Raw genomic sequence first — 27,342 nt, forward strand, 5'->3', positions numbered from 1 at the left:
CTGGAGGCCAAAAGGTCTGAAATGGTTTCACTGGACTGAAACCAAGGTGTCAGCAGGGCTGCTCTCCTTTCAGAGGGAGGCTCTAGGGAAGAATCTGTTTCTTTTTCTCAACTTTTAGAGCTTCATTCTCTGCATTCCTTGGCTCAGGGTCCCTTCCTCTATCTTCAAAGCTAGCAGCATAGAATCTTCAAATCTCTTTCTGCTTTCAAGGTCACATCACTTACTGCTCTTCTATAGTCAAATATCTCTTTGCCTCCCTCTAATAAGGACACGTGATTTAGGGCCCATCTGGGTAATTCAGATAATCTCCCCATCTCAACATCCTTAATCAGATAAGCAAAGACCATTTTGATGTATAAGGTAACATCCACAGGTTCCAGGGATTAGGACCTGGATATCTTTGGGAGCCATTATTCAGCCCACCAGTCTGCTCTCTGGCCTCCAAACATTCACACTCATTCCACCTGCAAAATATATTCACCACCATCCCTACATGCCCCAAAGTCTCAACCTATTACAGCATCAACTCAGAGTCCAAAAATCTCATCTAAATATCATGGACTCAAAAGTCCCAAATCTCATCTAAATCAGGTGTAGGTGAGACTTGGGGTATGATCCATTTTGGGGCAAAATTTCTCTCTATCTGTGGAGCTGTGAAACTAGAAAGCAAGTTATTTACTCCCAAAATACAATGGTGGGTCAGCCATAGGATAACAGTTATAGATATTCCAATTCCAAAAGGAAGAAAATGGAAGGAAGAAAGGAATCACCAGTTCCCAGCAATTTTGAAGTCCAGTCAGCCAAATTCCATTAGATTTCAAAGGCCTGAGAATGATTTTCTCTCGGCTCAACCCTCTGTGCCTGCCTGCAGCTCTGCCCTCCAGGCCCAAGACTCTGGCCTCGGAGTCATCCTTCCTTTTTCTTGAAGAGTAGCACAGGTTTCAGCTGAGTAGATTTGATCAGCCTGTTTACTGACTATAGAATATTTGGAGTCCAACAGCTTTCCTTCATTTTGTCTCTTCTCTGCCCCTTTCAGTCCAAGCTCTGATACTGCTCATACAACAATCTCAAATACCTGGTGGGGCTTCCATGTATGTTGTGGGAATTCAGTCCATTACACAAGAGGGTCCTACACAGATCTTTCCTGGATAATTCCATTTCTATTTCTGGCTTCTGCTGAGATGGTTGAGAGGATCCGAGTTACATGCTTAAAAGAATCATCTGTGTGAATGAATATTCAGATCCTTCAGAAGCACTAGCAAAATGTTGTCCAGCCTCCTCCTTGGCTTTCTCCTTAGAGCATGCTTTCCTAACAGTGAACCTGTTTTTAGAGTCTTCTGCAAACTGCACAGACTGAGAATTTCCCAAATCATCAAGTCCTGGTTCCTTTTTGCTTATCAGTTCTTTCCTCAATTTATCTCTTTCTTCTCACATTTTTAGTATAAACAGCAAGAAGAAACTAGGCTGCACCTTCAACACTTTACTTAGAAATATCCTCAGCTATAATCTCCAAAATATACAAACAGATCATATAACTCAACAACAACAAAACAAACAACCCAACTGAAAAATGGGCAGAAAATCTTAACAGACATTTCTCCAAAGACATACAAATGGCCAATAGGCACATGAAAAGATGCTCAATATCACCAATTATTAGAGAAATGCAAATCAAAACTACAGTGAGGTACCACCTAACACTGGTCAGAATGGCCATCATTAAAAAGTCTACAAATAACAAATGCTGGAGAGAGTGTGGAGAAAAGGGAACCTCTTACACTGTTGGTGGGAATGTAAATTGATACAGCCACTACGGAGAACCTTAAAAAACTAAAAATAGAACTACCATATGATCCAGCAATCCCACTCCTGGGCATATACCTGGACAAAACTATAATTCAAAAAGATACATGCACCCATATGTTCATAGAAGCACTATTCACAATAGCCAAGACATGGAAACAACCTAAAGGTCCATCGACAGATGAATGGATAAAGAAGATGTGGTACATATATACAATGGAATATTCCTCATCCATTAAAAAGAACAAAACAATGACATTTGCAGCAACATGGATACAACCAGAGATTATCATATTAAGTGAAGTAAGTCAGAAAGAGAAAGATAAATATCATATGATATCACTTATATGTGGAATCTAAAATATGGCACAAATGAATTTATCTACAAAACAGAAACAGACTCACAGATATAGAGAACAGACTTGTGGTTGCCAAGGGGGAGAGAGGGAGGGGGAGGGATGGACTGGGAGTTTGGGATTAGTAGATGCAAACTATTATATATGGGATGGATAAACAACAAGGTCCTACTGTATAGCACAGGGAAATATATCCAATCTCCTGGAAAAAAACCATAATGGAAAAGAATATTAAAAAATGTATATATGTGCATAACTAAATCACTTTGCTGTACAGCAGAAATTAGCAAAACACTGTAAATCAACTATACTTCAACTAAAAAAAAACAGAGAAAAAAGTTTTTACTAAGATTGATCTTCAAAAAAAAGAAATATCCTCAGCTGTGGACTTCCCTGGCGGTCTAGTGGTTAAGACTCTGTGCTTCCACTGTAGGGGGCGTGGGTTTGACCCCTGGTCGGGGAATTAAGATCCCACATGCCACGCAGTGCAACCAAAAAAAAAAAGAAAAGAAAAGAAAAAAAAAGAAATATCCTCAGCTAAATATAGAAGTTTATCATTTACAAATTCAGCTTTCCATACAACTGAAGGACATAGTTTATCTAAGCTTTCTGTCTCTATATAACAAGGATACCCTTTCCTCTAGTTTCCAAAATCATGGTCCTCATTTACCAGTGATGAAGTAATTAAATTGTAGGAGCTGAAGGAATGTATTCAGAGAAAATATACTTAAGACTTTGAGATTTTCCAGCAAGAGCAGTTGCTTGAAGAGTTGAGGACATTCAAACACAAGGCAAGTGATCTCAGGTGGTTTTCTTTGGCTCTTAATGAGTCAATAGATGTTTCTGATACTGCTTAGTTGTTATTTGAGGAGTTAATGCCAAGTCTGAAGTGACTGAAGAATTAACTCCTATGAATATTCTGTGCAGGACATATATGGGTGAAATTTTCTCAAAGAAATTGAGAAAACAGTAATTTAGTACAACTGAATGGAACGGAATTCAGTACAACTGAAATGAAGTGGAAGCTGCTATGATGTGCTACAACTGATAATGGTCAAACTATATACAGAGGAGAAGAAGGCATAGTTGAACAAATTAACAAAGCTTGTGAAAATTTCAGTGTGTGCACACTATGGTTATTCATTTTCTTATTCATCAGTAATTTGTAGAAAATATTTGAATCATGTACAATTGAGTCAATAGTGTCAATGGTAAACTTCATTTGCTCTCATGACTTAATCATTTTCATATCTGTGAATTTTTATCAGAAATAGAAACTGAATATCCTGACTTGCCCTACTGCACAGCAGTCCGATGGCTTGGCAGTAATAAAGCTTTATGGCAAATTTTTTTTCTATGGTGGTAGATGTGTTGCCATGTCTGGCACAAAAATTTATCTGGCAGCAAAGATGGCTATCTGGGCAGGACAACTGATTTTTTTTTTTTTTTTTAGGACAACTGATTTTTGATGATACAGAATAGTAACTCTGAACCTCTATTATGTGAAATATCACCTCCTTCCCCTCAAAAGAATTCCATTCTTCTCATTGGTAGTCCTGTATTACAAAAAATTATACTCTATTATTATGATCATATTTTGAATTTTGCCAGTAAAAACTTTGTGGGCATTTGTTTCTCTCCTGTTATATAAGTACCTACATAATAGTCTTGATTTTGTCTCTTGATCCTCAAAGCCTAAAATATGTACTATCAGGTTCTAAAAGAAAAAAGTTAGCTGATCCCTGGTGTAGATAATGCTTCCCACCTCATAGCATTGTTATGAGTACCAGCTACCCCGAATTCAGGCAGGACTCAAGCTTAACAAATTCGTATATATGCCCTACTATGGATTAGCACACTCCTCCAAGTACTTTACAGATAACAGCACACTAAACCCTCACAGCAACAACTGAAATAAAGTGGAATCTGCTGTGATGTGCTACAACTGATAATGGCCAAACTATATACAGAGGAGAAGAAGGCATAGCTGAACAAATTAACAAAGCTTGTGAAATTTTCCATCTCAGAGGCAATGAATCTGCTGTGTAACTTGCTCAAGATGACCCAGCTGGCAAACGACAGAGCCAGCTCTAGAGTCTATGCTCTAAATCAGGAGTGGGGGCAATTTTTCTCCAAAAAAGATTTTAGGCTTTGTGAGCCAGATGGCCTCTGTTGGAACTACTCAAATTCTACTGGTGTAGTTAGAGAGCAGCCATAGATTATTTGTAAGCAAATGAGTGAGGTTGTGTCCTAATAAAACTTTATTTACAAAAACAGGTGGTCTGGATTCGGTCCATGGGATGTAGTTTACCAACCCTTACTTTTAACTATACACTCTACAATGCTGCCCATCTCACTCATTTATCTTGCCTGCCTGGATCTGGTCCCAACCCTAAAAGTGAATTTCTCCCAGGTAAAGGGTCTGGTTCAAGCACTGACCATAAATTTTCTCCTAGACACTGGGTGTAAAGCAAGGAGAAAGGAAGAAAAAAAAAATCACACCCGCATGGAGCTTATGGTCTGGTGGGGGGGAGACGGACAGCAAACGAGATGAAAAAACAAAAAGAATGGCATGCCAGATGTTGGTAAAGAGATGTGATAAACAGAAGTAATGACAAGATGTGCGTGTGTGTGTGTGTGTGTGTGTCTGTGTGTGTGTGTGTGTGTGTGTGTGTGTGTGACTTCAGTTAGGGTCTCCAGGGAAGGCCTGAAAAGGTGACCATTGAGTAAAATTCAGAAGCAAGTGAGAGGACAGCTGTGAAAATGCTTGAGGGATGAATGTTCTCGCTGTTGGTGTTTTTTTTGTTTTGTTTTTCTGTACGCGGGCCTCTCACTGTTGTGGCCTCTCCCGTTGCGGAGCACAGGCTCCAGACACGCAGGCTCAGTGGCCATGGCTCACGGGCCCAGTCGCTCCGCGGCATGTGGGATCTTCCTGGACCAGGACATAAACCCGTGTCCCCTGCATCGGCAGGCGGACTCTCAACCACTGCGCCACCAGGGAAGCCCTGTTGGTGGGTTTTGATCAGAAGAGTGACAGGAAGGAGGTGGCAGCCACGTGTCCTCCTGGGCTCCACTCGTGGGTCCCTTCCTCTGCTATCTGGGTGTCAGCTGTCAGGGCCTCAGGGAGCAGATGAAGCAAGAGTGGGGCAGGTGGCGAGGGCCAGACACAACACGGGCCTACTCACTGGCCTCCTGCCTGGAACAGGTGGGTGGTCTGGGCAAAGGGGCACCGGCTGAACCTTTGCACCCAGAGCCCAGCCCTCCAAACATTGCTCAGGAAGAAGCCTAAAGAAGCTTCTGCCACTTCTGCCATGTGGTTGTCCCTCAGCCTGGTGCCCAGGCCTCCTGCCACTCAGCATGGTCCTCCACTCTGGATCCAGCCCCCCTTTCCTTCTATCTGGACCCCCGCTCAGCCCCATCACACTCTGCTGTGAGCTCTCCTGCTAACGACTCCTCTGAGCTCCCACAGCCCTTGCTGTAGGGCACCAGGCACAGGGCTTTATCAAGGTCAGTCCGTTATAAACTGAGAAGTGTCAGTTCAGCATTTCCCAAAGCGTGTTGATCCACATTAGTAGGCAGGGTTGGGACTGGAATGAGGCGGTGAGGCCCTGGGGTGCACAGTTTAAGGAGGTACTGCCCTCGGGGTTGTGCAAGTGCAAGGTGGGCACCTTACTAGCCTCACCCTCCTCCCTGCCCTAGATGGTGTTCCATGGAGCAAGGGTCTGTGGTCAGCAGGGACGGAAGCACCGGCTTGCACACGGTCTCTCACTGCACGTTTCTTCAGAGCCTTGAATAAAGGAGTGTGCATTGTGCATTTCTAAGCGAGGAGGTGGCAGATAAAAGGGGCAGCATGTCCCAAACTCTTGAACCACAGAATCCCTTTTTATGCAGAAAAGAAAGGGCTTTGTTTTCAGAGGGTGTCGCATTTGGAAATTGAGCAGTAGATGCACATTCTCCATCTACCTCCTTACATAATTGTTTATCTCTTTATATACAATGTCCAGTCTCTGAAACTAGTCTGGCTTATACCTTGAGCCTACAGTGCTCTGTAGAGCATGAGGACCCTGTCAAGAGTCTCAGTAGCGGCTTCACGTTTGAATGGGACTTGTAAATGTATGGTCATTTCATTTTCAGAATGCCCCCTGTTACTCATCCCACGGCAAGGCAATCCAGGGCAGTAGGTTATCCATATGTTAAAAGGTTAGAGCTGTGCTGTCCAATATGGTAGCCATTAGCCACTGGTGGTTATTTAAATTAAAATTAATTTAAATGAAATAAAATTAGAAATTCAATTTCTCGGTCCTCATTTCAAGTGCTCAACAGCCACATGGTGGCTACCATATTGGATGGCACAGACATAGAACACCTCCATCCTGCAGAAAGCTCTGTTGAACAGCATTAATGATTTTCCCAAAGCTCCATGGCCTTTCGCAGGCTGACGTGACACCAGAACTGGAATTCTGAGCCTGAGATCTCTGAGCAGACTGCCCTGGGAGAGGAGGTGCCCTCCTGCAACCGAGGCTGTGCACCTGAATGGCCCGCAGTCAAAGGAGGGTGGAAGGGACATGACGGTGTAGGCCACCGGCAGGAGGCTGAGGAAAAGCACCAGCAGCAAGAGGCCCATGTAGAAGTTGTTGGATCGGGAGGCTTTGAACACGCGTTCGTGGGGGACGTTGCTGCTCATCACTGCCCAGCACTGGAAGTACATGGAGGTCAGCAGGCGCAGCACGTTGATGCCCACCAGTCCTGGGGCATAGAAGGAGCCCATCCTGGAAGGGCAGAGACCGCACACCTGGTTGGCTCGACAGCAGAAGAGGCCGGGGAAGGACGACACAAGGAAACGGGACTGATGGGCTAGGGGCAGGAGGCCTTGTTGCTTTCTCTGTAGGTCCCAAGGGAAGGGGCCTCCCATTTAACCAGGACATTTATCACCAAGCCATAGCCATCCATTCCTCAGGACAGGGACTCTCTGAGCATTCCTGGCTTGGGTTCTGGCCAGGATTTTACCACTGCCCCACCGCCAGGCATGGAGCAAATTACATGGCCTCTTGTCTGTTTCTCCATGGTGTCCATGAAACAGCACTGCTGCTCAGAAAAGTATTTGACGTCCTTAACTTAAAAGAATTGGACATTGGCTTGCTATGAGCCTTTGAAAGCCTTTGGCTGAAGTCAGGCAGCCTCCTCTAACTCCCTCTCAGAGGGAAGTTCCTCAGTTCATTTATCTCCCTCCCTCCTCTCTTTCCTTTCCTCCCCTTCCTTCTCCCTCCCTCCTTTTCCTTCTCTTCTTTCTTTCCCACCCGACTTTTTTTTCCTTCTTCCCTCTCTCCTCCCTCTTTCCTCCCTCTTCCTTTTTTCCTTCTCTCTCCCTAGCTCTTCTCTCCCCTCTCTACATATATGGTAGCAAGTGGGTAGGCCAGACATTGTCCTGGTTCTCCTCTAGTCCTGTTCAAGCAAAAGAAGGGAGCTCAGAGAGGCCAGATGATTTGTCTAGCCTCTCTCTAGCTGGTTGAAAGGCAAAGCCTGGGATTCCAGCTTTTTGACTCCCCAAATGAGGTGATCACCAGAGGAAATTGATAACTCACCAGATCATTCCTTGGTTGAAGATCAAACCAAGCACATTTCCACTAATATCAAACTCAGCATATGAGGGCTGGAGGGAGAGAGAGAGAGAGGAGAGAGAGAAAGTCTGTTAGGTCGTGTCAGCCAGACCCCACTACCGGGCAACTGACCAAGCCACTCCATCCCAAAGAGCCTGCTCTGGTGACCAGAGAGGAACCTTAGATTCAGATTTCTATTTCTTTAACATGTTTTCAAATTTTAAAAAAGAGTTTTCAAGTTCTCAAACTTGAAACTTTCTTCAGTGTCTTCTCCAATGAAAATAATGAGAATTTTTTGGGAATTCCATGGCAGTGAAGTGGTTAGGACTCCACACTTCCACTGCAGGGGTCTGGGTTCAATCCCTGGTTGGGATATTAAGATCCCGCAAGCTGTGCAGCATAGCCAAACTAAAAAAAAAAAAACAGAGAGAGAATTTTTACTTTTTATGGCCTGCAGGCTGACAGTGTGTTCTTGGGAGGCCCCAAGAGAACATTTTACCAATGTTCTAATCAGAAATGTAACTTGAAATTATAAGCAAGGAGTAAATCAAATAAATAACAAAATGCAAATAATTAAATGAGGAGTCAAATGTAAAGAAAGCTTTAAAAACAAAATAAATAAATCCTCCAATTCTCTTTTCTCCTTCTCATCATTTTTTCAAATTAATTAATTAATTAATTTTTGGCTGCGTTGGGTCTTTGCTGCTGCACGTAGGCTTTCTCTCTAGTTGTGGTGAGCAGGGGCTACTCTTCGTTGCGGTGCACGGGCTTCTCATTGTGGTGGCTTCTCTTGTTATGGAGCATGCGCTCTAGGCGCACACGCTTCAGTAGTTGTGGCTCGCGGGCTCTAGAGCGCAGGCTCAGTAGTTGTGATGTACGGGCTTAGTTGCTCCATGGTATGTGGGATCTTCCCGGACTAGGGATCGAACCCGTGTCCCCTGCATTGGTAGGCAGATTCTTAACCACTGCACCACCAAGGAAACCCCACTGTCATCTTCTTTTTCATGGAAACGAACCACCTCAGCCAGATGCAGATTTTCAACCTGACTCTGATTTTCAGAGTTTTGGAAATTTGTCAACTGTTTGAAAGAACATAAAGTGTGTGAGCATTAGGGAGTAGTCGGTGTCCTTGTGAGGCCACCTGAAACCTGCTTCCCAATTTGTCTTCCAGAAATGGAGATAAAAAGTGACAAGAATGAGAGAAGGAGGAAAACAAAGTGAGGAGAGAGAGAAGGAAAGTCAGGTGAGCGTGGATTAAAGGAAGAAACATGCAGAATCCAAATATAGGAGGGTTAAATCTTGGGAATTTAAAATTTAACATTTGAAAATATTAAAAATACTTTTTAGGGCTTCCCGGGTGGTGCAGTGGTTGAGAGTCCGCCTGCCGATGCAGGGGACACGGGTTCGTGCCCCGGTCCAGGAAGAACCCACATGCCACGGAGTGGCTGGGCCCGTGAGCCATGGCCGCTGAGCCTGCGCGTCCGGAGCCTGTGCTCCGCAACGGGAGAGGCCACAACAGTGAGAGGCCCGCGTAACGCAAAAAAAACAAACAAACCAAAAAATACTTTTTATCTACTGGATTTTATGTCCTGCTTAGAAAAAATGAAATACTACTCCACAGAGTAGAGACTGTCATTAAGCATCTAAAGAAATGCACAGAATGCATCTGACTGTAACAGAAAGGATGATTGGAACGCCTTTCTGCACAATGTCCATGAAGTGGTGACCTACAAATCCAGCCTCCAGGTCCCAGCACCAGCAGTAGTTCATGAACCGGACAAAGCAAGCCCGCAGGAAGTCCCCCAGCAGGATGGTGATACACGTTACCAGCATGTCCGACACTGTCAGCCTCATGAATTCCTGCGAGGAGGAACATAGAGAAAGGGGATGGTCAGGGTTTGACCATGCCTGCTTCTCCCAACTGACTGCATGCCAACGCTCCCCCACCCACTCTTATTCTTCTCTGTGACCCTCTGATTAATGGTCGTGCAGATAAAAGACCCCATGCTTTGAAAAATGCTTACTATAGGTTCCAGCTCTACAAGTTACTAATTCATTGCTTTGGAATAGTCTCTGAACCTTTTGAAGTTGATACATTAACCTTGCAGGGTTACTGGGAAAGTTAGTGATTATGTATGCAAATTGCCTAGCAGTTGGCAATACCCAGTATTTGGTAGTTATCAGCACTATTGCATAGATGTAGGATCTGAAGGCTCACTCCTTGCTTCCCCCATCTGCTCTGAAGTGCCAGCTGCCGCAGCTAAGACTGAATCTGACCGCTGTCCCTGGGGACAGCTGCTGGTTTTCTTCACCCTCTGCTAACTGGATTTTTTTTGGGGGGTATGTAGAGAAAATAATGTAGGTTTTTCACAGAGGCACATAGAAGAAGAGCCAAAAGCAAAGGAACAAAGTTTTCTTTGATGTGTAGAGTACATATAATTTATTAATTTTTTTTGAAAAGTTGGAAAGATCTACCCGACTTCATCACAATCTTTAAGACATCTAATAGACTTGGAGTTCCCAGGGGACACAGGGTCTGCTCTATTCATTTTTGTATCTTCCAAGATGATTAATAAATGCTTGCTGGATGAACAGCTGATGAGTTTTCAGGGTTTTTCCTTAACAAGAATTCAGACTCTTACTCTTAAGTAAAACACAAACTGACTTGTATCAGGTCTCCACGTCTATGCAAGGTGATGCTCTGGGGCCTGGGGTGAAGGTGGTGGTGGACATAGGTGAGCAGGACATTATGCCTCAAACCCATCATTACCAACAAACTCAGAAGGAAACAAGTTTTAATCAGTGATGGGCATTCAGGGAGGAGGGCAAGAGAGATGCCTTCCAAGATGTGAGGAAGGAAAAGAGAAATTCTATAGCAGAATATTCCAAAGGAATCATATAGGTAACGAACTCTCTTTTGTCTTCTAAAGAGGGTAGGTTTCACTGACTTGAAGGTTTTCTCTGTTACACACTGTGATGGGTTTAGAAATGTGAGCTGCTCTACATATTAAAGATGAGGACGATTTGAAGAGAATGGGGGAATTTAGACTGGAGGAGATGAGAAGTCATGAGTCTGAGCCTTTTGTGAAGGAAGCAGGGAGAAAAAGCCCCCAGGACCCCGTGGAAAGGAAACCCTGCCTCAGGAAAATATCTGCTGTTGGACTTGTAGGCAGTGTTTGATGAAGTGTGTGATATAATCCTCTCCTCTATGGGACTTCATCAACCTCCGTTAAGAACACTGTTGTCCAATGCTCTATGGGCATGGATTCTTCAGGGGTGGCAGGTGAATAGAAACCCCATGCAAAGAGATGGAGTTGAGGAAGAGAAGGCAGCTGATCCCTGTGTTACCTGTGAATACTTCAAGTTTCTGCCTAGGAAGGCAAAGAACACTAGCCTTTGAAGTCCACACTGTGTAAGCTACAGGAACAGTAGTGAAAGTGGATAAGGGGAAATGGTCGTTGTTAATTTTTGACAATCTAATGAAAATCTTTAATTCTCTTTACAGAAAAATGCACAGATGCATATACACACAAAATCTTGTATACAACTTTTAGGAGTTGTATTCATGATTTCCAGGTGGAGAACCTCAGGCTTTCAGTGAAATCTGCAGTAAAACTCCAAATAAATCCAAGTGGTATTAGACTGCTAGATGAAGCACAGAGAGAAATGTTTGGGACACTGAAAAAAAGATAATGTGAAAAGGTGGAACTTTCCTAAGAAATGCTAGCTTGACATTTTGGTGGCTTAAAAATGGAAACATCAAGAAGGGACAACGAAGAACTGAGAACAGGGATCATCTTTTCAGGAGAGCGTAACTACTCACAATGCCCACAGCTGTCTCCCAGCAAGAACCCCGGGGCACATCTGCAGGGTGTAGGGGTGGCCGGGGGATGCTCTCATTCCAACCCGAGGAGTTGTAGTAGTGAAACAGAGTCCAGTGAGTGATGTTCTTTATTGTCTCTTCGTTAGAAAGCTAGAATGGAAGATGGAGATGTGGGGTTGGAAGGAGCCAGGGAAGGTCCAATGTTTCTACAGGAACAACAAATAGAGCCAGCATATGCCACAACCCTACCATCTAGCCCCTGCCCTACCCCTCAACAGGTCTCTCCAGAAATGCCCTCCCAGCCTTTCAATCTATAGAGGAGAGGGGGGCAACTGGCTAAAGTCCTTGGGTCTTTTCCAGGAAGTTTTCTTCTCTGTTATTAGTCATCTGTCCCTTCATCCATTTGTCCATCCATTCAGTTACTCATTGTTCTTTTGAGATTAATTTATTCAGCGTCTATTCTGGGCCTATAAGGCAATGGTGACACAAGAGTGAACAGGAGTGACACAGGAGTGAACGGAGCTTTCCTCAGAAAGTTCACTGTCTAGTAAGTGACAGAGATGAACAGACAATTACAGACCAGAGTGATAAGAGCTGTGGGAAATTTTCTTTGGGGACTGAGGAAATGCACATCAGACAACAGGGCCCTTCCTGGGGGCAGTGACATCTGAGCCACACCGCAGGAGGATTAGTCAACTAGTCAAACACGGGGAGAAGGATGGAGAGAGAAGCAAGAGAGAATTTTGCCCCGTGGAGGAAATGTGAGGCTCAGGAGGGTGAAGGAGTTTACTAGGGTAGGAGGGAAAAGAAATGAAGATGGAGAGCAGGCAACGGTCAGATCCAGTCACTTCCATGCTGAGAAACTTCCAGTAGCTTCCTGTTAACCTCAGGAAAAAGTTCATGAGGAGGGACGTGTGGGAAAGAGGAGCATCATAATCTGGCCCTTCCCCCAATTTCACTTTTCACTTCTTCCCCTCCACTCTATTGTTCAGCTAACTCATAGTTCCCTGTGTGCATGAGCTGTTCCCTCTGCTTTTTCCAAGGTCTGCTAAGATCCCCCACGGTGGGGTTTGCAGCCCCTCCTGTGTACTGCCACACTGCCCGGGGCTTGCTCCCACTGAAGCACCTGCCCCAGCATGCTTCGATGAATGAGTCTGTCTCCCCTGGAACAGGACCGTGTCTTACTCTCTGCTGTACCCCCAGGGCCTGGCTTGGTGGGTACGCTATATCCACCTGGTGAGCAGTGATGAAAGGTTAACTCAACCATGACTTATCATCTCAGTGGGCACATACTGGGCTGGTAAACATTTATGGTAGCTAAGAAACAATATGGAAAAGCCTGCAGATAAAATATTAAGGGTACCAAATGACATGCAGATGATGTGAAAAAGCCTAAGAAAAAGACAGTAAAGAACTGAAGCAAAATGTTAACAATTGGGTCATAGGAATCTGGTGATATTTTTCTTCATTTTATTTTTCTGACCTTTCCAAAAAATTTTAAATTGATATAAATTATGCACAAGGAAATTATTATATTTAAAAAAGAAATTTGGTGGGCACTAGGAATTGGGGGGATGTTTGTGGTCTCTACCTTCAGGTGGACGTCATCCATCAGGGCCAAAAGAAACGTGTAGAGGTTTCCCAGGAAGAGTGCAAAGATGCGTCCCAGCTGCCACTTCAGTCCAATGCGTGGGTGGTAATTCTCCAGGGCAGCAATGGTTTCAAACAGAGGGGGACAAAACATCCCAAGCAGGGACATCACAATTTCTACCTGAGAAATTGGGAGAGCTGGGTTAGTTTTGTCATCAATATCACTTGCTTCTCCACCATCTCTGCACCCCCAGGGCCATGCATCTCCATCTCCTTTTTGCCCCCTCCTCTGCCTCTGGAAATGCCCCGGGGTCTCCACAACTTGCTCTATGACCCTGGCGAAGGCACCAACAAGCCCTGAGCAGTCAGTGTATGTTCCACAGGTCCTAACTGCTCTGTGACTGGTTGTCACCACGATTGCTGTTATTAGCATTGATAAAAATAGCAAACTATCTTTGAGAAGTAAATGAATTAACATATGGGACAGTGCTTTGTGTTCTGTAAAAGCTGTGAGCTAGGTAAGAATCTCCTCATCTCAGGAGCATGCAAGACCAGAAACTCAGATCACAGAACGGAACCAACAGTAGAGGGATGTGGTGCAGGGTGTGGCCTTTGGGGTCAGCTTCATTCACACATCTGGTGGTGGATTTGCTGTCACCTAAGGTGATGAGATAATTGGGCCATGTGCCGCTCATCATTTAGGAGGCTAGCTGGGCATCATTCACATGGTGGAGGTCTCAGGTTCCCAAGAGAGCAAGTTCTAAAATACAAGCACTTTTCAAGTCTGCTTGTATCATTGCTGCTACTGTTTCACTGACTAAGGCAAGGGATGGGGAAACAGATTCCACCTCTTCATGGGAGGAACTAGAAAACCACATTGCAAAAAAATGTGGATACAAGGATGGGAAGAATTTGTAGCTATTTTTGCCAACTACCACAGATGTCAAATTCCCAGGAGAGATTTATGGATTCAATGCAAGTGCAATAAAACCTTAATGTGTGTTATTGTGGATCTTGATGAGAGAACTCACTCTGTCAGATATCAAGACATACTATAAAGCCATAGTTTATCAGTGTGTTATTAGTGCAAGAATAGACAAATAGACCAATGGAACAGAAAAGGAAGCCCAGAATCACACCCATGCATTACTAGACAATTGATTTATAAGCGATGTAATTTCACTTTTTAAAATTAGTCCAATAGTCCAGAATTCAATAATTCAGCTGAATGGCATAGGAACCAGGGTAATTTCAGTATTTTCCTGAAATATTCACTTCAGCAGAGATGCCCTCCTCACCTCATTTCTTTCATACCAGCTGACATTCTGCATTTTGGAGAATTCTTGGGATCGTTTCACCACAAAGTAAATGAGGTACCCACTTCCACACAAACAGCAGATGATGAGAAAGTTGGCCAGGACACGGAGAAATCTTGTCAGATGGACATTTTCTTCTTTGTTACTCTCTTGTTCATCCACTATTGATTCCTTGATGTGTGAAAATGAGATGTGAATAATAACAAGAAACCACTGTTGTTGGGTTCCTTGAGATTACTACTTTCTATATTTCCAGAAATGAAAGAATTCAGAGGGGGTGGTATATGGATAATTCTTTTCTTTAAGAAAATATATTTTGAATAGGTGAGGGAGATTAAGAGGTACAAACTTCCAGGTGAAAAATAAATGTCACGAGTATGAAATGTACAAAGTGGGAAATATAATTAATGACTATGTAATATCTTTGTAGGGTGACATATTATAACTAGACTTACCATGGTGGTCATTTTGAATTGTAGAGAAATATCACTCTGCTGTATAACAGGAACTAACATAGTGTTGTAAGTCAATTATACTCAACAAACAAACAAACAAACAAACAAACTTATAGAAAAAGAGATCAGATTTGTGGTTACCAGAGGTGTGGGATGGGGTGGATGGAGGGAGAACTGGAGGAAGGCAGTCAAAAGATACAAACTTCTAGTTACAAGATAAATAAGTACTAGGGATGTAAGGTACATGTTAAATATAATTAACACTGCTGTATGTTATATATGAAAGTTGTTAGAGTAAATCCGGAATTCTCATCACAGGAAAAATTTTTTTTTTCTATTTCTTTAATTTTGTATCTATATGAGATGATGGATGTTCATTAAACTTACTGTGGTAATAATTTCATGATGTATGTAAGTCAAAGCATTATGCTGTACACCTTAAACTAATACAGTGCTGTATGTCAATTATATTCCCTTGCGCCACCAGGGAAGCCCAGGGGGCTGGCTTTTTTAATTAAAAAGTTCTGGCCAAGTTTTTTTCTATTAGAAAACCAGATAGCAAATATTTTTGGTTTTGCAAGCCACGTGGTCTCTCTCATAGCTACTCAACTATGTCTCTGTAGCATGAAATCATCTATAGATAATATATAAATAAATGAGCATGACTTTGTCTCAATAAAATCTTATTTACAAAAAGAGGCAGGGCTTTCCTGGTGGCGCAGTGGTTGAGAGTCCGCCTGCCGATGCGGGGGACATGGGTTTGTGTCCCGGTCCGGGAGGATCCCACATGCCGTGGAGCGGCTAGCCCCGTGAGCCATGGCCGCTGAGTCTGCGTGGCCGCAGCCTGTGCTCCGCAGTGGGAGAGGCCACAACAGTGAGAGGCCCGCGTACCGCAAAAAAAAAAAAAAAGGCAGCAGGCTGGATTTGGACCCTGGGCCGTAGTTTGCTGACCTCTGTTCTAATCCATGGGCATGGTATATTTTTCCATTTATTTAGAGTTTCTTAATTCCTTTCAGCAATGTTTTGGACTTTTTGGTGTAGGCAGTCACACATTTTTTTGTTGTTGTTGTTAAATCTATATTCCTTGAAATTTTTTGTACTTTATGTCATTTTATTGAAAATGGAATTAAATTATTTTCTAATTATTTGCTGCTAGTGTATAAAAATACAATAGATTTTTTATTATTAACCTTGTATCCTGCATTAGTAAGTTTTTCATAGAAAGACACAATTAGTACATGGCAGAGCCAGGATGGAAAATGAGGTCTCCCGGACACCAAAGTACCTGGGAGATTTTTTTTAAATTGAAGTGTAGTTGATTTACAATGTTGTGTTAATTACTACTGTACAGCAAAGTGATTCAGTTATATATATATATATATATATATATATATATATATATATATATACATTCTTTAAAAAAATATTCTTTTTCCATTATGGTTTATCATAGGATATTGAATATAGCTCTCTGTGCTATATGGTAGGACCTTGTTGTTTATCCATTCTATATATAAAAGCGTCCATCTGCTAACCCCAACCTCCCACTCCCATTCCTCCCCCACCTCTCTCCCCCTTGGCAACCACAAGTCTGTTCTCTATGTCCATGAGTCTCTTTCTGTTTCCTAGATAGGTTCATTTGTGTCATTTTTTAGATTCCACATGTAAGTGATATCATATGGTGTTTGTCTTTCTCTTTCTGACTTACTTCATTTAATATGATAATCTCTAGTTGCATTCATGTTGCTGCAAATGGCATTATTTTGTTCTTTTATATGGCTGAGTAGTATTCCATTGTACCACATCTTCTTTATCCATTCATCTATCAATGGACATTTAGGTTGTTTCCATGTCTTGGCTACTGTGAATAGTGCTGCTATGAACATAGGGGGTGCATGTATCTTTTTTGAATTACAGTTTTGTCTGGATACATGCACAGGAGTGGGATTGCTGGCTCGTATGGTAATTCTATTTTTAGTTTTCTGAGGAACGTCCATACTGTTTTCATAGTGGCTGCACCAACTTACATTCCCAGTAACAGTGTAGGAAAGTTCCCTTTTCTCCCTTTTCTCCACCTCGTGTGAGGTGGTACTTCATTGTAGTTTTGATTTGCATTTCTCTAATAATTAGTGATGTTGAGCATCTTTTCATGTGCCTATTGGCCATCTGTATGTCTTCTTTGGAGAAATGTCTATTTAGGTCTTCTGCCCATTTTTGGATAGGGTTGTTTGTTTTTTTGCTGTTGAGTTGTATGCACTGTTTGTATATTTTGGAAATTCAGCCCTTGTCGGTTGCATCATTTGCAAATATTTTCTCCCATTCTGTAGGTTGTCTTTTTGTTTTGTTTATGGTTTTCATTGCTGTGCAAAAGCTTGTAAGTTTGATTAGGTGCCATTTGTTTATTTTTGTTTTTATTTCTATTGCCTTGGGAGAAGGAAGGAGATTTTTCAATCAATTAACAGTTATTGTGTTCGGGTTCAGTTTCAACTAACTCATCAGGTAGTTAGTATACATTAACGCACACAGTTCTCACGACATGTGTCCTGTTATATAAGTGGTTTTTAACAGACTCAGAGGGGAAGCCTTCTCCTTCCCATATGTTCAAAGTGTTTCACAGGCATTGACCTTCTTTGTCTCTCTCTAGTGGTCCCGAAGGAAGGGTCAAAGTCCTTGTTGACCCCTACCCTGCCCTTGGATGCTCCACCACAGACTTCGCATTGCTGAGAAGGAGAAGGAGAAGGAGAACTGAGCCCGCTCCCTGCTCTACTCACTGCCAAGCTGACTCTGGGGCTCATGAAACCCATGTAGTGAGTTGCTGAACCCAAGCCCTGTCCCTGGTGGGTGTACCTGTCTTCTGTAGGCAACGATTGGTATCAGTGGGCAGCAGCCCACTTCTCCTCCCAGAAGGGCCAGGAGAGAAGAGAGAGAAGAAGGCAAGACAACCAAGCACCGTTGCGGTGTAGATCTGACCTCTGCAAGGTTCTGGGGTAAAAAAGTCTGACTGATCAGACAGGAGAAGCATTGGACTATCAAGAACTTTATTTATCTTTTTTTTTGAGGACTATTTAGAACTTTGAATGGTTTTTAAGAAAACATACAGATGGCCACCAGGCACATGAAAAGATGCTCAACATGCTAATTATCAGAGAAATGCAAATCAAAACTACAATGAGGTATCACCTCACACCTGTCAGAATGGCCATCATTAAAAGGTCTACAAATAATAAATGCTGGAGAGGGTGTGGAGAAAAGGGAACCCTCCTATGCTGTTGGTGGGAACTGCAGCCACTGTGGAGAATAGTAAAACTAAACATAGAGTTACCACATGATCCAGCAATCCCACTCCTGGGCATATATCTGGAAAAGACAAAAATTCTAATTTGAAAAGATATATGCACCCCCAATGTTCATTGCAGCACTATTTATAAGCACCAAGACATGGAAGCAATCTAAGAGTCCATTGACAGATGAATGGATAAAGAAGATGTGGCGTACACACACGCACACACACACACAATGGAATATTACCGAGCTATATAAAAGAATGAAATAATGGATGGACCTAGAGATCATCATGCTAAGTGAGGTAAGGCAGAAACAGAAAGACAAATACCATATGATATCACTTATATGTGGTATCTAAAATATGATACAAATGAACTTATTTACAAGACAGAAACAGACTCATAGACATAGAAAACAAACTTATGGTTACTAAAGGAGAAAGGGGGGAATAAATTAGGAGTTTGGGATTAGGCAGATACAAACTACTATATACAAAATAGACAAACAACAAGGTCCTACTGTATAGCACAGGGAACTATATTCAATAACTTGTAGTAACCTAGGAAAAGAATATGAAAATGAATATATATGTATAATGGAATCACTTTGCTATACAACAGAAATTAACACAACATTGTAAATCAAATATACTTCAATTTAAAAAAAAGAACTCTATTTGTAGTGAGGTGGATGGACCTAGAGTCTGTCATACACAGTGAAGTAAGTCACAAAGAGAAAAACAAATACCGTATGCTAACACATATACATGGAATCTAAAAAAAAAAGAAAGGTTCTAATGAACCTAGGGGCAGGACAGGAATAAAGACGCAGACGTAGAGAATGGACTTGAGGACACGGAGAGTGGGAAGAGTAAGCTGAGACGAAGTGAGAGAGTGGCATGGACATATATACACTACCAAATGTAAAATAGATAGCTTGTGGGAAGCAGCCACATAGCACAGGGAGATCAGTTCGGTGCTTTGTGACCACCTAGGGGGGTGGGATAGGGAGGGTGGGAGGGAGAAGCAAGAGGGAGGAGATATGGGGATATATGTATATGTAGAGCTGATTCACTTTGTTATAAAGCAGAAACTAACACACCATTGTAAAGCAATTATACTCCAATAAAGATGTTATAAATAAATAAATAAATAAGAACTCTGAATGGTTTTTACAGTCATGGAGGGAAAAGTGAGATGTGCACTGCTTCTGCCTTCATTCATCTGCTCACCCTCAGGCTTGTTTTCGTTCTATATTCTGTAGGCCACCTCATATCTCTCTTGTGAACAAATTAATAGATAATTAAGTGTGGAGTTGTACACTTAATTGATTCCTTTATTCCCACACCCCCAAACCGGGTTCTCAACTCTTTGTGGGTGTTCTTGGGGGATTTTTTAAAAAACCAATGCCAGGGGCTTCCCTGGTGGCGCAGTGGTTGAGAGTCCACCTGCCGATGCAGGGGACACAGGTTCGTGCCCCGGTCCGGGAAGATCCCACATGCCGCGGAACGGCTGGGCCCATGAGCCATGGCCGCTGAGCCTGTGCTCCGCAACGGGAGAGGCCACAACAGTGAGAGGCCCGCGTACCGCAAAAAAACAAAACAAAACAAAACAAAAAAACCAATGCCAGGACCCCACCCCAGACCAATTACACCAGAATCTCTAGGGGTGGGGCCCAGAAGATTTTTAATGTTCCTTAGATCATGCAAACATGTGTAAATGTTGAGAACGGCTGCCCCAAGTGTGTCCTTTCACTTCCTCCAGCAGAAAGCAGTTCCATGAGGAAAGAGGCAGAACCAGGGACCAGCTCCATGATTCTCTGCCATGTTAAGAAACAGATGGTGGGTACCAGCCATGAACATTCTTTCTTGAAGGCTTGAGAGCTATGCTCCCACTTCTGGTAAATCTCTTACCACAAATTAATCAGGGATCTTATTTCCCATGCCCCAGCTGGGAGAAGTCTCCCAATGAGAGGAGGGACCCAAAGTTCCCCCGGGAAGTGGGAATGGCCCTGAAGCGACTACCTTGAAGCTGATGGTGATGGAGGCGTATTTGTTGTCGGCCGTCTCTGAATTCCCGATCAGGTAGTCCCAGCTGGTGAACATCTTAAAGCTGAATGTGAAGTTATCGCTCTCCCCGTCGTTCGTGCTGCCCTGGGTGTTGCCGGCCATCCTGTAGGGTGCACACTGCTGTTGTTATGTCTGCCCCTGTGTCTACTGTGTCAGCCCAAAGGAACCTGGCCTAAGCTAGTCTTGGGCACAGGTGGCAGATATCCAGTGAAGGGAAAGAGCCAAGATGGATTTGAATCAGGCTACCGATAGCCAGAGCACCTTCCCCCCAAATTCAGAGTCCCCTGCGAGCACACATGGTGTCAACTGCGTAACAAGGAGTCTGCAGGGTACAGAAAACACTAACCATGTTTTCTACCCTGACGTCTGATGTCTTGCAGCTTGACTCACCTGCAAATGTTTTAGAACTCTTCATTCTCACAGAGAATATCCCCTTCTAATTCATCTGTTTTCTTGGATAAAAATCATATTTTTCTGATGTAAAATTCAATAAGCCCTGAGGCGGTTAGTACTACAACCAGATAATACGCACATCTTTTTCTTAAGCAAGCTCGGAGGAAAGTACCTTGGACCTGCCTTGATAGCCTCCTATTTCATCCTACCTGTCCTCATCCTCTTGAGACAGGCCTGGGACCTGGGACCCTTTGCTGCAGTGCTGGACACACCTCTCCTTGAGCTACAAAATACAAAGAAACTATATGGGACTAAAAATAACTGTGTGCATGCTCAGTTGGGGCAAATTCTGGACCCAAAAGATACAAAAAGACAAAAGAAAAAACAAAAAAAACCCAACTGCCATTTCTGAAGAGCCAGGAGCAAAAACAGGGCATTGGGAGCAAAAGCAGAGTACTGAGCATGCCTGCACACACCACCTAAGGAATGGGCAAAACACCTAAGCCACACCTCTGGCCTGACCCCTGGACACGCCCCTACCTTCACCCCATATAAGAAACAAGCTTTCCCCCCCTCAGTGAGCAAGCAAGGGAACCTGCTGTTTGTTCTTGCTCCTCCACTGCTGCAGCAGCGGCCCCAGGAAAGGCTTGCCTGAATTTCTCATCTGACCTCTAGTCAATTTCTACTGATTAAGGAAGCCAAGAGCCCTGGTTGGTATCACTCTCTTTGTGCTTCCTGGAGATCAGCCCTGTGGGAACCATGGAATCCCAGGCAGGGGTCCCATCAGATACAATGGGGGTGGGGTTGCCCCTCTTTGACTCTATCTGATGTGTTAGGCTTTTGGGATTTGCAGTTCCAGGGGCCTGGTTGCCTTAGCTAATTTTTTGGTTCAACAGAGAAACATTCCACATCCTTAAATCTGGCAGGGAAAAACATAGCAATGTGAAGGCTAAGAATAAAACCAAGCCTGTCTCGCCTGTCTCCTTTTTTTTTTTCCTTTTGTTTGATAGAGCTGGGCAGCCACATGTCACCTAGTGGTCACTGTCTTGTGCCAGGCAGGCTCTTGTAAACAGCAGCATTTTCCCCTGAGACGATGAGATAGAAAACCCAGCTGGGCCCGCACATCGCTTTCTGCTTTCCGGGGGTTCTAGCCGGGCTTCAAGGGCGCTCTGTTTCCTGTGCACACACAGCGGCCCTGTTCTTCTCTTGTGGCTCTGCTGAAGGGTGAGTGGGCCTGGTGGTCAGGTCTGTGCACAGACTGTGTCCCCACCCTGCACAGTCTGTGCTAACTGGGGTCCTCTGACTTAGAAGAAGGCAGTTCGGGCTGGGCCAAAGTTTTTCTTCAGAGAACATGAATTAAGAGGCACAGACATATTAAAAAGCCATTTCTGACCACAGAGACAAGTAGAGTTGGGGCTGGAGAGGACACCAAGGTTACTCACTGCCATATACACTGGTTTAGCCTCATTGTATCTTTGTAGGCACCAGCTCAGTTCTCACATGCCAGCTAGACAGAGAAGCAGAGGGTTTTTCTGAGGATACTGGGCTCTGGGGAAAATAGAAACAGGCCTTGGAAACTTCTCCAGCCTCTCCTTAATTAGGGTACCATGTTCCGTTTCAAGCCACACTGTTTTTTTTGACCGTTTTGGGGACTCAGTAGGATATTTGCTGCCTCAGGGCCTTTGCACATAGTCTTGCTTTGTCTAAAGTGCTGTGCCCAGCCTCCTCTAAAGGACTTGTCTATCCCATTTCCCAGAACTTCCCACATTACCCTGTCTATGTCTTTTATACCCCATATGACAATCTGCATTTGCTTTATTTGTTTCCTTGTTTTCTCTCTAAATCCCCAACAAGAAGGTAAGTAGGCACAGTGTGGCCACAGGAGTGGGCTGTTTCTGGGAAGAAAATTAAAAGCCTGTAAATGAGACAGTCATACTTACGATCTAATGACGATCATCAGGCTGTAGCCGAACACGCTGACCCCCACCATGAAGTAAGCCATGGGTAACCTGTACCTCAGCCACCCGATGGTCCTCTGGTTGTTGTAGTAGCCGTAGAAGAGAGCGGAATACTTGATGTAGCCCTGTGGGGCAGCAAAGCCAAATGCTCTGGGTTTGTAAGCTCAACGTGACCATCATCGGACGCTTCCATCGACCTGGGGTTTCTTTCTCGGGTGTGATGGGAGCCGGAGGGGAGGAAGGAAGGGTTCTCGATGTTCCTGTTCTTCCCTTCACTCCCCCAGTTGCCCCAGAGTCTATGCCTGTCTCCACGTCTCCCCTCGTCTTTCTCCTGTCTATTTCTCCGTTACACAGAGTGCATGGAGACACAGCACGGGGAGGAGAGTGTTGTTAACATTCAGGACAAATTAGGGATAAGGGGTGTGTGTGTGTGTGTGTGTGTGTGTGTGTGTGTCTGTGTGTGTGTGTCTGTGTGTGTGTGTGTCTGTGTGCACATGCACACACGGCTCCAAATTCCCCCTCCAACCCCCACCCAGTGCTCAGGGTCTTACACTCTGGAACTAGAAGGGAGTCCGTGAACTTTCTCAGTATTTCAAAACTTCTAAAGAAAACTATGTGATAAGGCTCACAATCTAACCTGAGCTTCAAGTTTCATTTTGGTTTTTGGTATAATTGGCTTTACGTGTAATTAGCACACTTTTTAGGTATAATTATTTAGGTGTAAAATTAATTTATAATTTTAGCATTTCTTTTATGTCTTTGCTGAATATAAAACGGGATTATTCTGGCCTCACACAGATAAGTAGTTGGACAGGGGAGCCAAATTTTAATAGTATTTTTTCATATACTTGGGGCTATTTCTTCTTCGATATCATACCTCAACCCAATAACTAAATAGTTATTTCTTAAAGGTTAGTTGCAATGTGGAATATGAATCATATAATGAACTTTTTCATACCTTAAGATCCATTGCTCTCCCCCAAATACTAAGTAATTAAAAAGGGAAAAATACTAACTTTACAGCAGAGAATTCTGGCAGATATCACTATTTTTTTTTTTTTTTTTTTGTGGTACGCGGGCCTCTCACTGTCGTGGCCTCTCCCGTTGTGGAGCACAGGCTCCGGACGCGCAGGCTCAGAGGCCATGGCTCATGGGCCCAGCCGCTCCGCGGCACGTGGGATCTTCCCAGACCGGAGCACGAACCCGTGTCCCCTGCATCGGCAGGCGGACCCTCAACCACTGCACCACCAGGGAAGCCCAAATTCTGGCAGATATCACTTTAACCAAGTGGTCAACATAATGTAACCCTGATTTGACACTCTGAGAAAGGCACGCTACCTCCCCAACAATGCGTAAGCTTAATACAATCATGAGAGAACATCAGACAAACCCAAATTCAGGGGCAAACAACTGACCAGCACTATTCAAAAGTGTCAAGGTCACTGAAAGATAGAGAACAGTCACAGATCGGAGGAGAGTAAGGAGATGTGACAATTAAATCAATGTGAGATTGTGAGTTGGGTCCTGGGATAGAAAAAGAACATTAGTGGAAAAACTGGTGAAATACAAATAAATACTATATTTTAGTTAATAATATTGTATCAAGATTAATTTCTTAGTTTTGATAATTGTTCTATGGGTATATGAGATGTTATCATAAGGTGAATGGGTGAAGGGTATATGGGAACTCTCTGTACTATTTATGTAACTGTTCTGTAAGTCTAAAATTATCTCAAAATATAGTTTTTAAAAATCTATTGCTCTGTCTTTTACTATCAAGATGTGGGATCTTTTACTCACACATGATTTTGTAACATCATGTATTGGTCATCTGGAAAGTAATGGTTCATTGAGTTGTGAACATATGCCAAATGTTGACACATTTCTTATACAATATAAAAAAAATCACTCTGTTAATATCTCCATTGATCTCATCAGAAAAGTATTTAACTACTGAGAAACTGCCACTGTCATGGTGATGGATATAAGTTTTCCAAAATTTTAATTTTTACTTGAAAAATAAAAATTTATCCTTGGCAACAACAACAAATACAACATGGGATTGTTGCTGAATAAATTGTTGGTTTTGAGTGGATAGGACATTTCAACAGCAGCCCTTGGGTGAAATAAAGAATAAAGGAAATTCTTAGTAGTAGCATATAGTGGTAGTAGTAATTCTTAGTGGTATAGTAGTTATTTGGAACACCCCTGTTCCAAATGACTTAGAAAAATACTCCAACTTACTTTCGCACATTTCTGAGGTGTCTTGAATCTGACTATGAGAGTGAAGGATGGCAGCAGCAAGATGTGTTGCTTGAACCACCACTGCCAGTCCTCCTGCCTCTGGAACTCCTTGGAGCTGCAGACCAAGGGCCCCAGAGGCACGGGGGTATGAGGATTCCAAAAAGAGGGAGGGATGTTCCAGGCATAGGATCGTGAGCAAAGGCAGGGAGGCACTGGACTTCCCCGAAAGTTGATAATATTGAGGCATGAAGTGTGAGGTCTTAGACAGACATGGGACTGGGACTGGAGAGGTAGAGGGCAGCCAGGTCATGAACAATTCTTTTGTAAACACAATTCAGAACACTCGGCTTTATTCCATCTGGGAGTGGGAATAAATGAATATCGGAGGTGGGGAGTGACAGGGTCAGGTTTACATTTTAGAAAGGTCACCTGGCAGCAGAGGGAATGGAGATTTGAGGAGACAAGCCAAGGCAGGGAGGAGAGGTAGCAGATTCTGACAGTGGTCCTGGAACAGTGAGGTTTGAGGAGAGGTGCGAGGGATGGAGAAAAGGAGACTGGTTTAAGAAACGTTTAGTAGATAGGCTCAGATTTAGTGAGTGATTTGATGTGAGGGGTGGTGGTGAGGAGAGGAAATGTGGGATGACTTTCAGGTTTCAGACTTGAATGACTGGATGAACAGTGGTTCCAATAAATGAAATGGGAAAAAGTGATGTAGGTTTGGTTGGATAGTTGTTGGACTTGAGAAGCAGGTAGGATATTCAGTTGAAGATGTCACGTGAAGGTTGGGGAAAGGCTGGACTGGCAATAGCCCGGGGGTCTTACTGTGGTTATGCCGAGATAAAACCATCGTGTAATATCACCTTACATAGATCTGGCAGAATGCGGGGACCAGTGGCCTCATGGGGAAGTCACGTTTATCAGAGTGTGTGATAAAAGGACCCACGAAGGGGGTCTAGGAGGACATGGTTGGCTAGCTCATTTTGCACAGTGCTAGGATCCCATTTGGTTAAAGCACTGGCTTTCCAATAGTTAAACACTTCACACTCATCCACAATCACAAAATGGAAGTGCATTGGCATGTTGGTACCTCAAAATCCCAAAGGACGGAAAAATCCATGGCTTTTTCTTCCTCAGCCCGAGGCACCGTCTTTCTGGGTATGCTTCCATAGGGCATGCCCATCAGCACCTTGTGTTGGGACAGAACGACACAATTACACGTGGAGAAGATACAAACACACGGAGATGTGCACATAGTGGGCTAAATCTCTTCTCAGAGCAGGAATATCCATTCTTTTTCCTTTAAATAACATTAATCACTTTTCTGATTTTAAAAGTATTACATACTCGGGCTTCCCTGGTGGTGCAGTGGTTGGGAGTCCGCCTGCCGATGCAGGCGACACGGGTTCATGCCCCGGTCCGGGAAGATCCCACGTGCCGCGGAGCGGCTGGGCCCGTGAGCCATGGCCGCTGAGCCTGCGTATCTGGAGCCTGTGCTCCGCAACGGGAGAGGCCACAACAGTGAGAGGCCCGCGTACCGCAAAAAAAAAAAAAAAAAAGTAATTAAAAGTATTACATACTCATTGTAGAAAATGTGAAAAAGTATAGAAGAATGTTTAAAAAATTACCTGTCACCTTCACATCCTAAAGATAATGACTGTTAAATATTCATGTATTTCCTTTCAGAGTTTCTGAGTTTTATATACGTTTTAGCTTGACTATCTAGCTTAATATTATTTTATGACCAATTCCCTATGGCATATGGTATTTTTCAAAATAAAATGACTTTAAAATATCTAATCACATGTATATACCATAACCTTACTTACAAATCCCCTACTGTTGGACTAATTGGAGTATTTCTAGTTCTTCATGTGTACATAATTCTGTTATTAATACCCCTTTATATATATGACTTGATTCACAGCCTTAATTATTTAAAAAATAAGGATTGTATTAAATTTATATATTGATTTAGGAAGGATTGATCTTTTTTATGATATTAAATTTTCCCTTCCACGAATGTGCCTTCCTGTTTATTCAGTCATATATATATTTTTAAAATATTTATTTATTTGGCTGCTCTGGGTGTTAGCTGTGGCATGCAGGATCTTCGTTACCACATGTGGGATCTTTAGTTGCAGCACACGGAATCCCTAGCTGCGGCATGCAACATGTCAGAGAATCAACAAATGTAAATGAGAGAGGAAAAAATTACACTATCATGCAAAGGGGAGTATAACTTCAGATACATGAGTGATTTTAAAAAAAAGAAACTATGTTATTTAACTTTAAGCCAATACATTTTAAAATGTAAGTTGAAATGGAAAGTTCAGGAGAGTGATTACTTGTGAGAGTTATGTGGGTAACATAATTGGGGAGAAGTAGATGGAGGACTCTAGCGTGTGTGTAATTTTTTATTTTTAAACTTAGTGGCAGGCAAATGGGCTCATTCTT

General features: G+C 43.2%; 1 protein-coding gene across 1 annotated transcript in view; it reads right to left on the minus strand.

Moving 5' to 3' along the window:
* The window catches only part of TMC2 (transmembrane channel like 2), a gene marked incomplete at both ends in the record, with an annotated part of 88,029 nt that overhangs the window by 11,448 nt on the left and 49,239 nt on the right, over window positions 1-27,342 (minus strand). Inside the window, 9 exons of the mRNA XM_082670718.1 lie at window positions 6,689-6,928; window positions 7,742-7,809; window positions 9,488-9,616; window positions 11,580-11,729; window positions 13,171-13,350; window positions 14,468-14,656; window positions 20,249-20,396; window positions 22,627-22,769; window positions 25,976-26,074. Of these exons, the coding sequence (XP_082526844.1) occupies window positions 6,689-6,928; window positions 7,742-7,809; window positions 9,488-9,616; window positions 11,580-11,729; window positions 13,171-13,350; window positions 14,468-14,656; window positions 20,249-20,396; window positions 22,627-22,769; window positions 25,976-26,074 (1,346 nt within the window). The remainder of the gene's footprint in view (window positions 1-6,688; window positions 6,929-7,741; window positions 7,810-9,487; window positions 9,617-11,579; window positions 11,730-13,170; window positions 13,351-14,467; window positions 14,657-20,248; window positions 20,397-22,626; window positions 22,770-25,975; window positions 26,075-27,342) is intronic.

Source organism: Grampus griseus (assembly GCF_964374135.1).
Source record: "Grampus griseus genome assembly, chromosome: 14".
Taxonomy (NCBI): domain Eukaryota; kingdom Metazoa; phylum Chordata; class Mammalia; order Artiodactyla; family Delphinidae; genus Grampus; species Grampus griseus.